Below are 13,294 nucleotides of genomic sequence, written 5' to 3' on the forward strand. Positions count from 1 at the left end.
TAAAACGAAATGCAAGCTCTTCAACCAATTTCTGCCTGCATCCGCCCGACCGACAAGCATCACTACTCTGGACGCTTCTGACTTAGAATATGTGGACAACTACAAATACCTAGGTGTCTGGTTAGACTGTAAAGTCTCCTTCCAGACTCACATTAAGCATCTCTAATTCAAAGTTATATCTAGAATCAGCTTCCTGATTTTGCAATAAAGCCTCCTTTAGTCATGCTGCCTAACATACCCTCGTAAAACTGACTATCCTATCCTATCGATCCTTGACTTTGGCGATGTCGTTTACAAAATAGCCTCCAACACTCTACTCAGCAAACTGGATGTAGTCTATCACAGTGCCATCCGTTTTGTCACCAAAGCCCCATATACTGCCCACCACTGCGACCTGTAGGCTTCCGTCGGCTGGCCCTCACTACATATTCGTCGCTAAACCCACTGGCTCCAGGTCATCTATAAGTCCTTGCTAAGTAAAGCCCTGCCTTAACTCAGCTCACTGGTCACCATAGCAACACCCACCCGTAGCACACGCTCCAGCAGGTATTTTTCACTGGTCATCCCCAAAGCCAACACCTCTTTTGGCCGCCTTTCCTTCCAGTTCTCTGCTGCCAATGACTGGAACGAATTGCAAAAATCACTGAAGCTGGAGACTTATCTCCCTCTCTAACTTTAAGCATCAGCTGTCAGAGCAGCTTACTGATCACTGTAACTGTACACAGCCAATCTGTAAATAGCACACTCAACTACCTCATGCCCATATTGCTATTTTTTTTATTTTTTGTTGTTGCTCTTTTGCACCCCGGTACTTGCACATCATCTGCACATCTATCACTCCAGTGTTAAAGCTAAATTGTAATTATTTCGCTTCTATGGCCTATTTATTGCCTTACCTCCCTAATCTTACTACTTTTGCACACACTGTACATAGACTTTTCTATTGTGTTATTGAATGTACGTTTGTTTATCCAATGTAACTGCTGTTTTTGTCGCACTGCTTTGCTTTATCTTGGCCAGGTCGCAGTTGTAAATGAGAACTTGTTCTCAACTGGCCTACCTGGTTAAATAAAGGTGAAATAAAATGACTAAATAAAGACTGTTCTCTCTGCTAATGCATGGCAAGCAGTACCGGACCACCAAGTCTAGGTCCAAGAGGCTTCTAAACAACTTCTAACCCCAAGCCATAAGACTCCTGAACACCTAATCAAATGGTCACCCAGACTGTAATCTATGCATAGTCACTTTAATAACTCTGCCCACATGTACATATTACCTCAACGAACCGGTGCCCCCGCACGTTGACTCTGCACCGGTACCCCCCCTATATATAGCCTCTATTGTTATTTTACTGCTCCTCTTTAATTACTTGTTACTTTTATTTCTTATTCTTGTCTGTATTTTTTTTAACTGCAATGTTAGTTAAGGGCTTGTAAGTAAGCATTTCTCTGTGAAGTCTACACTTGTTGTATTCGGCGCATGTGACTAATAAAATGTAATTTGATTTATGTGCCTCTACATACCATGTCATGGTATGTCAGAATTGGGTGTTGTAATGCAGTTATTTGTGCAGGTCTGCTGGGTCTCATCAATAAGAATCTGGTGTCCAGCCTTATCTCCCAGTACGCCCAGGTGGTCCTCTGGTTCTGTCGGACTGGACTCCTGCCCGAGGGCTCCGGTAAGACCACGTACTGTGGTAGCACTTCAAACATTTGAGTTCAGTCCATATTCCATGCCACCTTTTGGAACATAGACCACTTTCATCATGTACACCAAAAGTAGTGCACGTCATAGGGAATAGGGTGCCATTTCAGATGCAGTGCTAGAGATGTCCACTATTATAGATGTGTAATAGTTTTAATTCCCCCCTCAACCAGATGACGACGCTGTGCAGATCCCTCGGCCCTTCTACAGCTACTCTGTGAACCAGAACTACTACACCATCCGCAGAGAGGAGCTGCAGCAGCTCTCCAAGTGAGTGCTGTTCATATCACCCACAAGAGTTGGTTCAGGACTGAATGTAAAACACATCAACAAGAAGAGATGGGAAAAGTTTAACTTAGTCCCCTCAGTGTCATTCTTCTAAAGATCTGTTTTTTTTTTATAATGTTGTATACGGTATGGGTGTTTCTCAAAATGCATAGCACTGTGCTCCGAGCACGGGAGCGTTGGGAGTATGAGTCCAAGTAAAAGTGTCAAAATGGAGCATGGAGGGTCTTATCGAATGCATACTCCGTTTTGTAAGCTTCATCGGAAATGTATGCAAAGAAATATGACGCAACCAATTTAAAAATGATACAAAATGTCTTAATCAATGCCGGCCATTATTTGAGCTGAAGCAAGAGAAAATACACTCCAAATTCGAATGTTTCCTATTCACATCTCATATGTTGCCTGACTACAGTATTGTGTCTTGATACGTTAATAAGTACATGCTGTGTTCATTTTGGCATATTTGCCTGCCTACGTATCATAGATCGCAAGTCCAGAATAAGTCAATAGGCCTAACTGGCTAGCTACTACTGTTAGCTAGATAGCCACGAAGAATTGGTAGCTAGCTACCTACAAGTGTTTAATCTACCTGGCATAACATTCATTTTTTTTCACTTTTGCCTGTTTAACTATCTGGCAAGCTAGATTATTACGATTCGCACATATCTAGCAGATAATTATGAAGTAAACATTTACTTTTTGTATGTCTTGTTTTGTCTATTGTTGCCATTGTCCTGGCTGGATAAAGGTTCAGTGAATGGGGAGGTTCAGTGTAAGGTAATACATTAGGAGTGTCGGTGCTTGTCAAAGGGAATGTTTTATGTGTTCTCCACGCTCTTGTCCTCACAAGAACGTACTCAAGAGAACGTCCTCTGAGAATGTGCTCTGAGCATGAGAGCGTGCAGTGCGGTAGTATGCATATTGAGAAACACCCTATATTTGGTATGCGTGTCTCATATTAGTGTCCATTTTCCTTCATGTTCCTACTGTGGAGCCCTACTGTGAAAGACTGTTTTGTGTTGTTTTGGGAAACTAATGCATTTCACGTAAGACCACCTCAACCACCATCAATATTTAGAATGAACCATCTGTTCTTCTCAGGGGGAAGTGGTGTGCAGACTGCCTGATGATTGACGGCTTGGTCGCCCAATGCGGTGATTGCTTGGTTGACCTGTGGAAACGGGACGAGGGCGGGACGGGACAGTATCCGCCCCCTACGCTACACGTAAGCATTTGGTACCTGTGCATTCACGCGCACACAAACACAGAGCCAAACAAGGATCTAACCTCCTACCTTGAGCACACTCTGAATGATTTCCATGGAATTCCATCTAGATGTAGACATAGTATAACAGAAGCAACACCCAGTGTTGATCTTCTCTCTGCTGTCCACAGGGCCTGCTGGATATTTACCTCCTGGAGAACATAGATGAATCTGCTAAGCACGCCATCGTATCCTTGCTCTGTACTGGGTTCCCTCGCAACTATCTTATTATGTGTTCATATCAGGGATTTGGTTAGACTTGAAATACCGTGTCCCGTCCTTACACTCCTAACCCACACAAGTGCCTAGACTCGTGAAATCCACTTAACACATACAGACCCACTCTTCTGCTGACACACACACACACACACACACACACACACACACACACACACACACACACACACACAGAGTATAGTGAGACAGTACACACTTCTCTCTCTGTGTGAGCCTTGACCCCTCCCCCCCAGGTGATCTACCTGTTGTTGGATGTGATGTATTCCTTCCCCAACAAGAGCGGTGGGTCTGTGGAGTCCTTCCCCACTGCCTTCGCCATCCCCATCGGCCTGGTCAAACTGGTGCAGGGCTTCTGGCTGCTGGACCACCACGACCACCAGGTAGACGCGCGCACGTGCACATATACAGGCCAGACGATAGAGGGTTATAACAAGTCACATTATGGAATACTGTATATCTGGAAGTTAGCATTTAGCAAGGATTGTGTTTGGTTTGTGATGGGGCCTTGCATGTGGAATTTCTAATGTGTACAGTGAGTTATATTTCATAATGAGTCGTTGGTAGACAGATTACCAGGATGTGTACTCAAAGCATGCGCAGACCAACTGCCAAGTGTCTTGACTGACATTTTCAACCTCTCCCTGACCGAGTCTGTAATACCTACATGTTTCAAGCAGACAACCATAGTCCCTGTGCCCAAGAAAGCAAAGGTAACCTGCCTAAATGATTACCACCCCGTAGCACTCATGTCGGTAGCCATGAAGTGCTTTGAAAGGCTGGTCATGGCTTACATCAACACCATCATGCCAGAAACCCTAGACCCACTCCAATTCAACACATCTGCCATGCTGATCCTCAACACTGGGGCCCCTCAGGGGTGTGTGCTTAGTCCCCTCCTGTACTCCCTGTTCACCCACTGCTCGGCATCTGACCGTAAAGCGCCACAGAGGGTAGTGCGTACGGCCCAGTACATCACTGGGGCCAAGCTTCCTGCCATCCAGGACCTCTATACCAGGCGGTGTCAGAGGAAGACCCTAAAAATTGTCAGACTCCAGCCACCCAAGTCATAGACTGTTCTCTCTGCTACCGCATGGCAAGCGGTACCGGAGCGCCAAGTCTAAGACCTAAAGGCTCCATAAAAGCTTCTACCCCCAAGCCATAAGACTGCTCAACAATTAATCAAATGGCCACCCGGAATATTTACTTTGTTTTTACACTGCTGCTACTCGCTGTCTATCTATGCATAGTCAGTATATAAATTACCTTGACTTACCTGTACCCCTGCACATTGACCCGGTACCCCCTGTATATAGCTTCGTTATTGTTATGTGATTTGATAATGGTAGTGATAAAATGGTTTCCTCCAGTTGACACCTGAACTTTGACCCCCTCCAGAACTCCCTGGAGATGCTGCTGCACCCCACCACCTCCCCGTCCCTGTGGGGCTGGCAGCACGATCGCATCCTGCAAGCTCTCATGTGCCAGGGGAAACATGGGATCGCCCTGCGCTACCTCCACGTCATGAAGCCTCCGCTCTCTTCCACCGCTCAGGCCCAGCTCTGCCTGGCCGTGCTGCTACACAACAGGTGGCTGTTATAAGTGTGTGTTTGCTAGCATCCGTGCTAACAGTGACGGCATTGAGTTTTCTTATTTTTATTTTTTTTCCTGGTACGGTTAACATGTCTGTGTAACCCCTCTCCGTGTAGGTGTCTGGTGGAGGCCTGGGCCATGCTGAGGCAGCACTCCAACAGGCTGAACACGGAGGAGTTGTTAAGGTTCCTCTACCAGACCTGTCAGGAGCTTGGCCTCATGAAGGAGCTGCTCAAACTGCCCCTGGGTCTGGCTGAACAGGTAGGATGCCTTGTTCCCGCAACTTTCCTTTCTACCAGGGCGAAACACGACCCTGGCATGCTCATCAATAAAATGTTTTTTCATGTTGTGACAATCCCATCCCTGAAGATGTATCTGTTCGTGTGTGTGTAGGAGTGCTTGGAGAGGTTCCTGCAGGGTACAGGGGGTCTCCAGAACAGAGAGCTACTGATGATGCACTACCTGCAGCAGGCTAACTACGTCCCTGCCCTGCAGCTCAACCACACCCTCAAGATGAACATGGTGGTACGTACACATTTACATTCACTTTTAAGTAAACTCATGGTTTATTTATACACTTCACCAATAAACAGAACATATGCTACTAGAAATGTTGTGCAGGTTTTAGAAATAAGTCACCCTAACGTGTATGTGTTGATATGATGGTTGCATTGTGTAGTGTTGCTGAATTCTGCCGTTAATGTTTCTATTCCGTTCATATATCTGTTCTCCAGAACGAGAGAGATCCCAAGCTGAAGGAGAGAACCAAAACCAGGAACTCTATCCTGGACCAGTACGGGAAAGTTCTTCCTCGGGTCCAGAGGAAGCTGGCCACGGAAAGAGCTAAACCATACCACCACCCCTCCACCATCCTCAGAGAGGGTACGTGACCTCATCCCTCCCAGCTTATTATTACACTGCTCTGTACACGCTTCAAGGTTAGATTTATGTTTTCAGCGTAACCCTTGACTTCGATAGTGTGTTCTTCTTAGTGTCGCGACCACAGCCGCTGTCGACCATCGCCAAGCGGTCGGCCAATGACAACGTGCTGACCAGAGCGGCGTTCATCAACAGCGTCCTGTCGAAGATCGAGGAGGTGTGGGTGGGGAAGAACCCCACGCCCCAGTCCTCCCCACTCAAGAGGTGAGTCCCCAACCGCCCTGTCCCCAACCGCCCTGTCCCCAACCCACCCCTATCTGACTAAGATGTAAGTGATAAAGATGGGTTTTCCACCCCTGGATTTGATCTGTTCAATTGAGTTGTTTCCCTTCCCCTCTCCACGCCACCCAGCCCCAGGGCAGCGGAGGTGCTCTTCCCCTCCCGGGATCTGCCCGAGGCCTTCGTGGGCACGCCTATCACCATGGCCTCCAAGAGGAAGTCCAGGTACGACACACACCGAACCTCAACTTGACAAATTCCCACCTAACTCAGACTGGGTGGAAGTTCTAGTTATGTGCATGTTTCTCGTGTACATGTATGTGAGATGAGCTATAAATGACATACCGCTAGTCTTTTGTGTAAGAGATTTGACATGATGATTTCAATAAATCTGACATGCTTTCCTAACCCCTCCTCTTGTCCCTGCCCCCAGGGTGCTGGACCTAGTGGTTCACCCCTCTCAGACCACCCCTCCAGAGGGGGCACGACCCCTGCTGACACCCCCCAGGGCAGCCAGCTCCTGGAACCCCCCCAAAAGCATCAACAAGGCCCCCGAGCTCAGCCTGCTGCAGACCCCACAGGTGGTCAAGGTAAGACCCAGACAAAGGGGGAGGACGTCGACTGTCCCCACTGTCACACATGCTCCCACATCCTAGACACTGATGCTCACTGGCACGATGATTGGAAATCCCCTAGTTTTATTGCTTGGTTGGGAATGAACTTTAACCCCTACTAGAAGTTACATGGTCCTGAACACCACTGTGTCTGAGACCTAAGCCTGCTGCAGTGGTTTGTCAACTGTGTGTTTGAAACTCCACTGACTGTCTGCATGGTTGTTTCTTCCCGTAGCGAGCACGAGCCCTGGCAACGTCCGGTCCCTTGTTCTCAGCCTTCACCCCTCAGTCCATCCTGAGGAACAGCCTGCGCCCTACCCCCGTGGCCACCCCCTCTGCCTCTCCCGGGCGCTCTGTCACCCCCCCACTGCGCCCCAAGGAGAGCCGCATCACCTTCATCGAGGAGACTGCCTCGCCCGAGTCAGAGAAAGGCACCCTCCACTGGAGCAACGGGGTAAGACCCCCCAGACCACTGGGCCTTATTTAGTAACATAACAGTGGAATTGAGAGAATCTTTCTTATGAACAAACTTTTCAGATACTTTACCGTTGTGTACCGTGTTAATGATTTCATTAATTTCTATGTTTTGTACTCTACAGATCGCAACCGAGAATGAGATTAGCCTGCTGACCAGAGGCTCTCCACTGTCCAAGGCTGGACCTGAGGCCTGGACCTCACACCCTGCTGAGTATGATGAGGAAGAAGAGGTGAAGGTGACACATGTGAAGTTCCTGCCACCACCGGTCCGCGAGCCCTCACCAGAGAGGGGAGAGTCTGAGAGCGGCTCCTCTGTCCAAGAGGTCGACGTGGTAACTGCATTGCCTAGCACGTTGCCAGGACGACTCAGCCTAGGCTTGGAGACGAGCCAGGCCTCTGTTCTTTCAACGGACACCACCCTGGAGTTCCATGATGCACCTCTGCCTGAAGACCTGGAGATGGAGGCGCTTCAACAGCCAGCCAATGAGGTCACAGATGAGGAGGAGGAAGATGATGAAGTGGTGGTTAACCTCAAAACTCAAGCAGTACTGGAAGCCCCACTCTCAAAGGAGGAAGTGCAGCCTGCAGCAGCCAATGAACTGACTCTCCTCCTGTCACTGGAGGAAGGGCAGAACAAGGACCCGGAAGTAAAGGAAGAGGCGGTCAACAGCGAAGTGGAGCTGGACCACGAAGTAGGGGAGATGGAGGTCAGCCCTGAACAAGAAGAGCCTAAGGCTGAAAAGGAAGTTGTAGTCCAACCAAGGGTCACACAGGCAGTAGAACCAACTCCTGACACGGAAGTGGTTGAGGAGTCTAACCTTAACCAGGAAGTTATTGATCTGCCCAACCATAAGCTTGAGGTGGAGACTGCGGAGGTAGTGGAGGAGGAGACTCCCAAAGAGGATGAATCTCAACCCACTGAACCAATGAAACCTGTGGCTGCCACGGAACACACTGGTGAGGGTTCCACCCACCTGTGAGGACATCACTCAGCCAGGATCTTACAGCTGCTCCAGTAGACAAATTAAATGCATACATTCATGTCCTGCTTGGTTTCAGCTCTGTGTAGATGGTGTCAAACCTGTGTAGTCTGAGGCAAAGTGAACACCAAAAATGTGTGTTCAATCAAAAACGTCAATGTTTTTGAGGAACAGTTTAGATTTTCCTCACTGTGCAAAGGCACAACTGTTGGAGGTGATTTAGACTTTGATAATGTACAGAGGGCTTGTGAGGGTGAGCTCAGTGCATGTAACTCCAACCACAGTGAGATGAAGTGACTGAGCTAAACCTAACTGCATTGAATACTAAGCTTGGAAGAGTTTTACACAGGCAGGACTGATGTTGATGCAGTTGATTTTAAACCTACGATGACCTGGTTGAGTTCTCTCTCTCTCTCTCTCTCTCTCTCTCTCTCTCTCTCTCTCTCTCGCTCTCGCTCTCGCTCTCGCTCTCTCTCGCTCTCTCTCGCTCTCAGATCTGGATGAGTTTGTGGAGCGCCATCTGTTTGGCACCAACCTATCTCCTCCCCTGACCCGCTCGGGCATACACAAGGCTTCTGACAACTGGACATCCTTCAACAGGTACGTCCTGAAACGCATCCCAATGACATTGGTTGTGTATGTGCTTACAACCATTTATTGATATTAAACCTCTCTCCCCTGGGCAGTGAGCCGGTGTGTGACGTGATAACTCCTACAGCCGTCCCCCTGGCCCTCACCACCCAGAAGTCTGTGGCGTCCGTAGCCACCTCAGACCCCACGGGCACCGACTCCCAATGTGAGTGACCTCTCACCTCTTGCTCATGACTGTTTATTTGTCACATACATTGACTTCTAGGTCATGCGATCAGAGATCTAACACGGGCTCACTGTACGAGCTACAACCACAAAGGATTTTGTGTTTTTTATTGGCCGGCAGCAGAGTTATAATGGTCTGGAATGCTCATAATTAGAGATGCACGATATATCGGCGAACATATTGGAATCTGACAATATTAGCTAAAAATACCAACATCTGTATCATCCGATGTCTAGTTTAACGCCGATGTTAAAAACCGATGTCAAAGGTACCATGCATACCTATATAACGTAGGTACTTGAAGTAATAACGGCACTAAAAATTCTGCGCTACACGTGCAATACAGCATTCCTAACCTAGCCCACAATGTCTGCTATGTGGATTGAAGAGTAAGAACATTTCAGCGAGACAACTCAAAGGTGAAATCCATTAAAGCCAAGATAATGGAATTCATTGCCCTTGACAATCAACCGTTTTCTGTCGTGGGTGATGTTGGCTTTCGCCGACTGGTCGAGCACCGGTGCACACTACCAAGTGCACTATTTTTCAGATGTTGCCCTACTGGAGTTACACAGTAATAGCGTCACTGCTATTAGCTTCACGACAATCATACCATGGAACACCGTTTGGGTCTTTGCGTGTCAAAAAATATACAGTAGCACTGTCAAAGCTGTAAAGTCTGCATACAAGCAAACACCGGCCACAAACGATGTGTTTACAATACCGCGTTGGTAATAAAGCATAATTTGGGGTAGCTAGCTTTAGCTTGGTACCTAGCTAGCACCAATACAACCAGCCTGAAAAAAATGACCAGTAGAAACTGCGGTCATTTTCATTATTCTTAGCAATGTTTTTGGAATCCTTGTAAGTATTAGCTAGATTGCCACTTGTTCTCCTTTTGAAATTGAACTTCAGGTCATGAAAATAAATAGCTAACCACCTACTTAACCCTGTTGCCCAAAGCTGACCTTATATGCAGCCAGCTAGCTTCATCTGGCTAGTGACCTGACCGTGTTGTGAAGCTAGCCACAATAAGGATTAGGCACAATAGTGGAGTTTGCGGTTTGCCTTCAAAATAAAAGTATTTAATTGACAGTGATGCAAATGAATACAAATAGTAGAATTGTGTGTGTGTGTGTGTGTGTGTGTGTGTGACTTATTTAACTAGGCAAGTCAGGTAAGAACAAATTCTTATTAACAATGACGGCCCGGACGACGCTGGGCCAATTGTGCGCTGCCCTTTGGGACTCCCAATCCCTGCCGGATGTGATACAGCCTGGATTCGAACCAGGGACTGTGGTGACGCTTCTTGCACTGAGATGCAGTGCCCTAGACCGCTGCGTCCTTGTGTGTATGTGTGAACTATTTAACTGTAGTAGAATGCTTAAAAGGCCGCTAAAAATGTAAATATCGGTTATCAGTATTGTTGTTTTTTTGGGCAAGGAAAATATCGGTATCGGGCAAAAATGTCATATCGGTGGATCGCTACTCATAGCTAATGTTACCTTTAGTGAGTGTGTTTGATGGGGCTCTTCCCTCCCTGTAGCTGTGGTGAGCCTGAACGACAGTGAGGAACTCTCTAGTTCTGTATTGGCGGATGATGATGAAGAGGAGTCAGATGGTCCTGCTGAGGAGGACTCGGGCAGCGAGGTGGAGGTCATCGAGGAGGTGCAGGGGAATGGGAGGCAGCGAGCCCCCTTGCCGCCCCCCTCTCTCTTCCTGGACCAGCTCCCGCCCCTGCAGCCACACCCCCAGTTCCTGCCTGCCCTAGCGGAGCAGGATGCAGCTGTGCTCTCATTGGTCACCACAGAGGCAGACCTAAAGGTAAAACAGTGACTGTCTTAGGATTTCATAACTCAGTCACGTAAGCAGTGTGTAGACCTAAATGCTGTGGGAGACTGATGTTAAAAGTTGCACGTTTGAAAAGGGGGTTAAAGTATTTTGTTTTGTGATCGTAGGTTGTGCTCTGTAAATGTTCTCATGCTTCTCTGTGTTTCACCTACAGATGGTGGAGGATGACATGGAGGAGGAGGTGGTGATGGTGAGGCTGGGGGTAGGAGGAGACGAGGCAGAGGGGATTTGCTACACAGAGCTGAAGCCCTCCACCACCCTGCTGGTTCCTTTGGAGCTGGTGGAAGGGCAGGCCCTGGCCCACAGCGCCCACCTGGGGCTCATCGAGGTGGGGGAAGGCAGCGAACCAGAGGTACCCACCTCTGGAGCCCACAGCAGCTTCTCTCTGATGCTGGAGGATGGGGATGACGATGCAGACACTGTACCACTAGAACCCAGTAAGCATCTGACCACAGAGGAGGCAGGTGGCACGTCTGAGACGCCTGTGGCCGAACCGGAGGTCATTTGCCTGGGCACGGACAACCAGGACACCCCCCTGGCTGCGGCTGAGCCCCTGCAGGAGCAGGAGACTGAGATGGACACCCTGGAGGGGATGGACACCTTGGAGGGGATCATGGATAGCTGGACGGAGACAGAGACTGGTGGAACTGAGGCCATGTCGAAGGAGAATGTTCCTCTAGTCACGGACGTCCTGCCTGAATCCTTTGAGGCTAAACCAGCCAGATCAGCTGAAGATGTTGACACAGACCATGTAGAAGAGCCAGATGAGATCCCTGCTGACTCTGAACCAACTAAAGCAGAAGAGGCGTCATCAGTCCTGGATGAGAACGAGCAGCACAACGGAGCGTTGGAGGAAACGGAAGAGATGACCATGGAGACTCTCTCGTGTGCTCGTCGAAAGGAGGAGATGAAGGCAGACGTTGAGCTAGAGGAAGAGAGAGAGGAGCCCGTCTCTGTCCCTGCAGACCAGCCTCTTTCTCAGGTAGAAAGCAATGGATCCATCCAGTCAGACAACCATGAACCTGTCCAGGGAGAAGCCATAAGTGAGTTGGCAGCCATACTTGAAGAAGAAAAAGAAGCAGCTCAAACCGGAAATCCCTGTATAACCAGTGTGGAGGAGAGGAATCCGGACAAGACCTCCAACAGCCAGTCTGTGGAGGAAATCTCGGTGGGGGTCAGGAAAGCCCCATCCACTCCGACGCGCAGGATAACCAACCAGAGGAAGATGGTGAAGTTTACCTCAGTGGAGGCAGAAAGACCTGGGTCAGAGGACGAGACGCCGGCAGGACAGACTGAGATGGAGACAGACGCTCAGGTCCCGATCACACCCAGACGGATCACCAGGAGCTGCCGGCATGGCCAGGACTTTGGAGTTCCCGTCACGCCTCGCCGAAGCGCCCGGAAAACTGAATCCCAGCCAGAACCGGAGCCTTGGAGAGAGCAGGGGGAGAGGAAAGGGGAGGAAGAGGTCCTGGCGGCAACTGTGGTCCACTCCAAAGCCACCCCGACCAAACGGCGCACTCCACAGAAGGCCACTCCGAGGACGGGAACCCGCCAGACCAGGAACGCCCAGGTGGGGAGCGACAGAGAGCCAACAGCCATGGATGAAACGGCCAACCAGGTGTCAGTTCAGTCTGTTACACGCAGCACGAGGAAGAGCACAACTGGAACCAAGACCCCAGCCGCCCATACTCAGCCATTGGTCCCCCAGACTCAGCCGGTGGTCCCTGAGGAGGAAGAGAAGGGGAACGATGAAGGGGCCAAACAACAGCCCAGCAGTCCAGGCAGGGTGACCCGCAAGTCGACCCGTGCGGGTGTGACCCTTGCCCTTTTCACAGAGGAAGTGGTTGCCCTGACCCCTTCCCGCAGCCAGAGGAAGACGAGGGGCGAAGGCACCGCTGAGAAGACGCCCTCTGCACTCGCCCTGGATGACCCGCCCCTCAGCGGCTACCGTCGACCAACCAGGAGCTGCCTGTGGAACCACCAGGAGGAGGACCTTCCCCTGTTGGAGACGCCGCTGGAAGTGGACTCCGGAACGCCGGTGGCCGACGCCCTCATCCAGAGACTCCGTGACGAGGAGATCAAGAGGGAAGTGGTTGAGGCCCCGGTCATCACGGAGATGGTGAGAGTGAAGAGGAGAGTCACCAAGTCATTGGGTCAGCGGCCGCCCTCTCCACTCCCGATGGGAGACATGATGGTGCCCGAGGCCGACCAGGGAAGCCCCGTCAGGGACTCGTTCATCTACTCACCACCTCGGAGGAGAACCAGGGGTAACTAGCTCCTCATTTTTTAGCATATTTGCCTATTAGACTTT

The 13,294-nt window shown here is 49.5% G+C and overlaps 1 protein-coding gene across 1 annotated transcript in view; it reads left to right on the forward strand.

Moving 5' to 3' along the window:
* The window catches only part of LOC106570006 (protein ELYS), a 39,391-nt gene that overhangs the window by 22,070 nt on the left and 4,027 nt on the right, over positions 1-13,294 (forward strand). The window contains exons 16-33 of the mRNA XM_014141899.3: positions 1,574-1,678; positions 1,878-1,974; positions 3,094-3,217; positions 3,388-3,444; positions 3,727-3,873; positions 4,889-5,079; positions 5,200-5,344; positions 5,477-5,608; positions 5,818-5,965; positions 6,076-6,226; positions 6,374-6,466; positions 6,675-6,831; positions 7,091-7,309; positions 7,455-8,289; positions 8,807-8,912; positions 8,999-9,108; positions 10,676-10,953; positions 11,135-13,250. Of these exons, the coding sequence (XP_013997374.1) occupies positions 1,574-1,678; positions 1,878-1,974; positions 3,094-3,217; positions 3,388-3,444; positions 3,727-3,873; positions 4,889-5,079; positions 5,200-5,344; positions 5,477-5,608; positions 5,818-5,965; positions 6,076-6,226; positions 6,374-6,466; positions 6,675-6,831; positions 7,091-7,309; positions 7,455-8,289; positions 8,807-8,912; positions 8,999-9,108; positions 10,676-10,953; positions 11,135-13,250 (5,211 nt within the window). The remainder of the gene's footprint in view (positions 1-1,573; positions 1,679-1,877; positions 1,975-3,093; positions 3,218-3,387; positions 3,445-3,726; positions 3,874-4,888; positions 5,080-5,199; positions 5,345-5,476; positions 5,609-5,817; positions 5,966-6,075; positions 6,227-6,373; positions 6,467-6,674; positions 6,832-7,090; positions 7,310-7,454; positions 8,290-8,806; positions 8,913-8,998; positions 9,109-10,675; positions 10,954-11,134; positions 13,251-13,294) is intronic.

Source organism: Salmo salar, chromosome 01, assembly GCF_965601325.2.
Source record: "Salmo salar chromosome 01, fSalSal1, whole genome shotgun sequence".
Taxonomy (NCBI): Eukaryota; Metazoa; Chordata; class Actinopteri; order Salmoniformes; family Salmonidae; genus Salmo; species Salmo salar.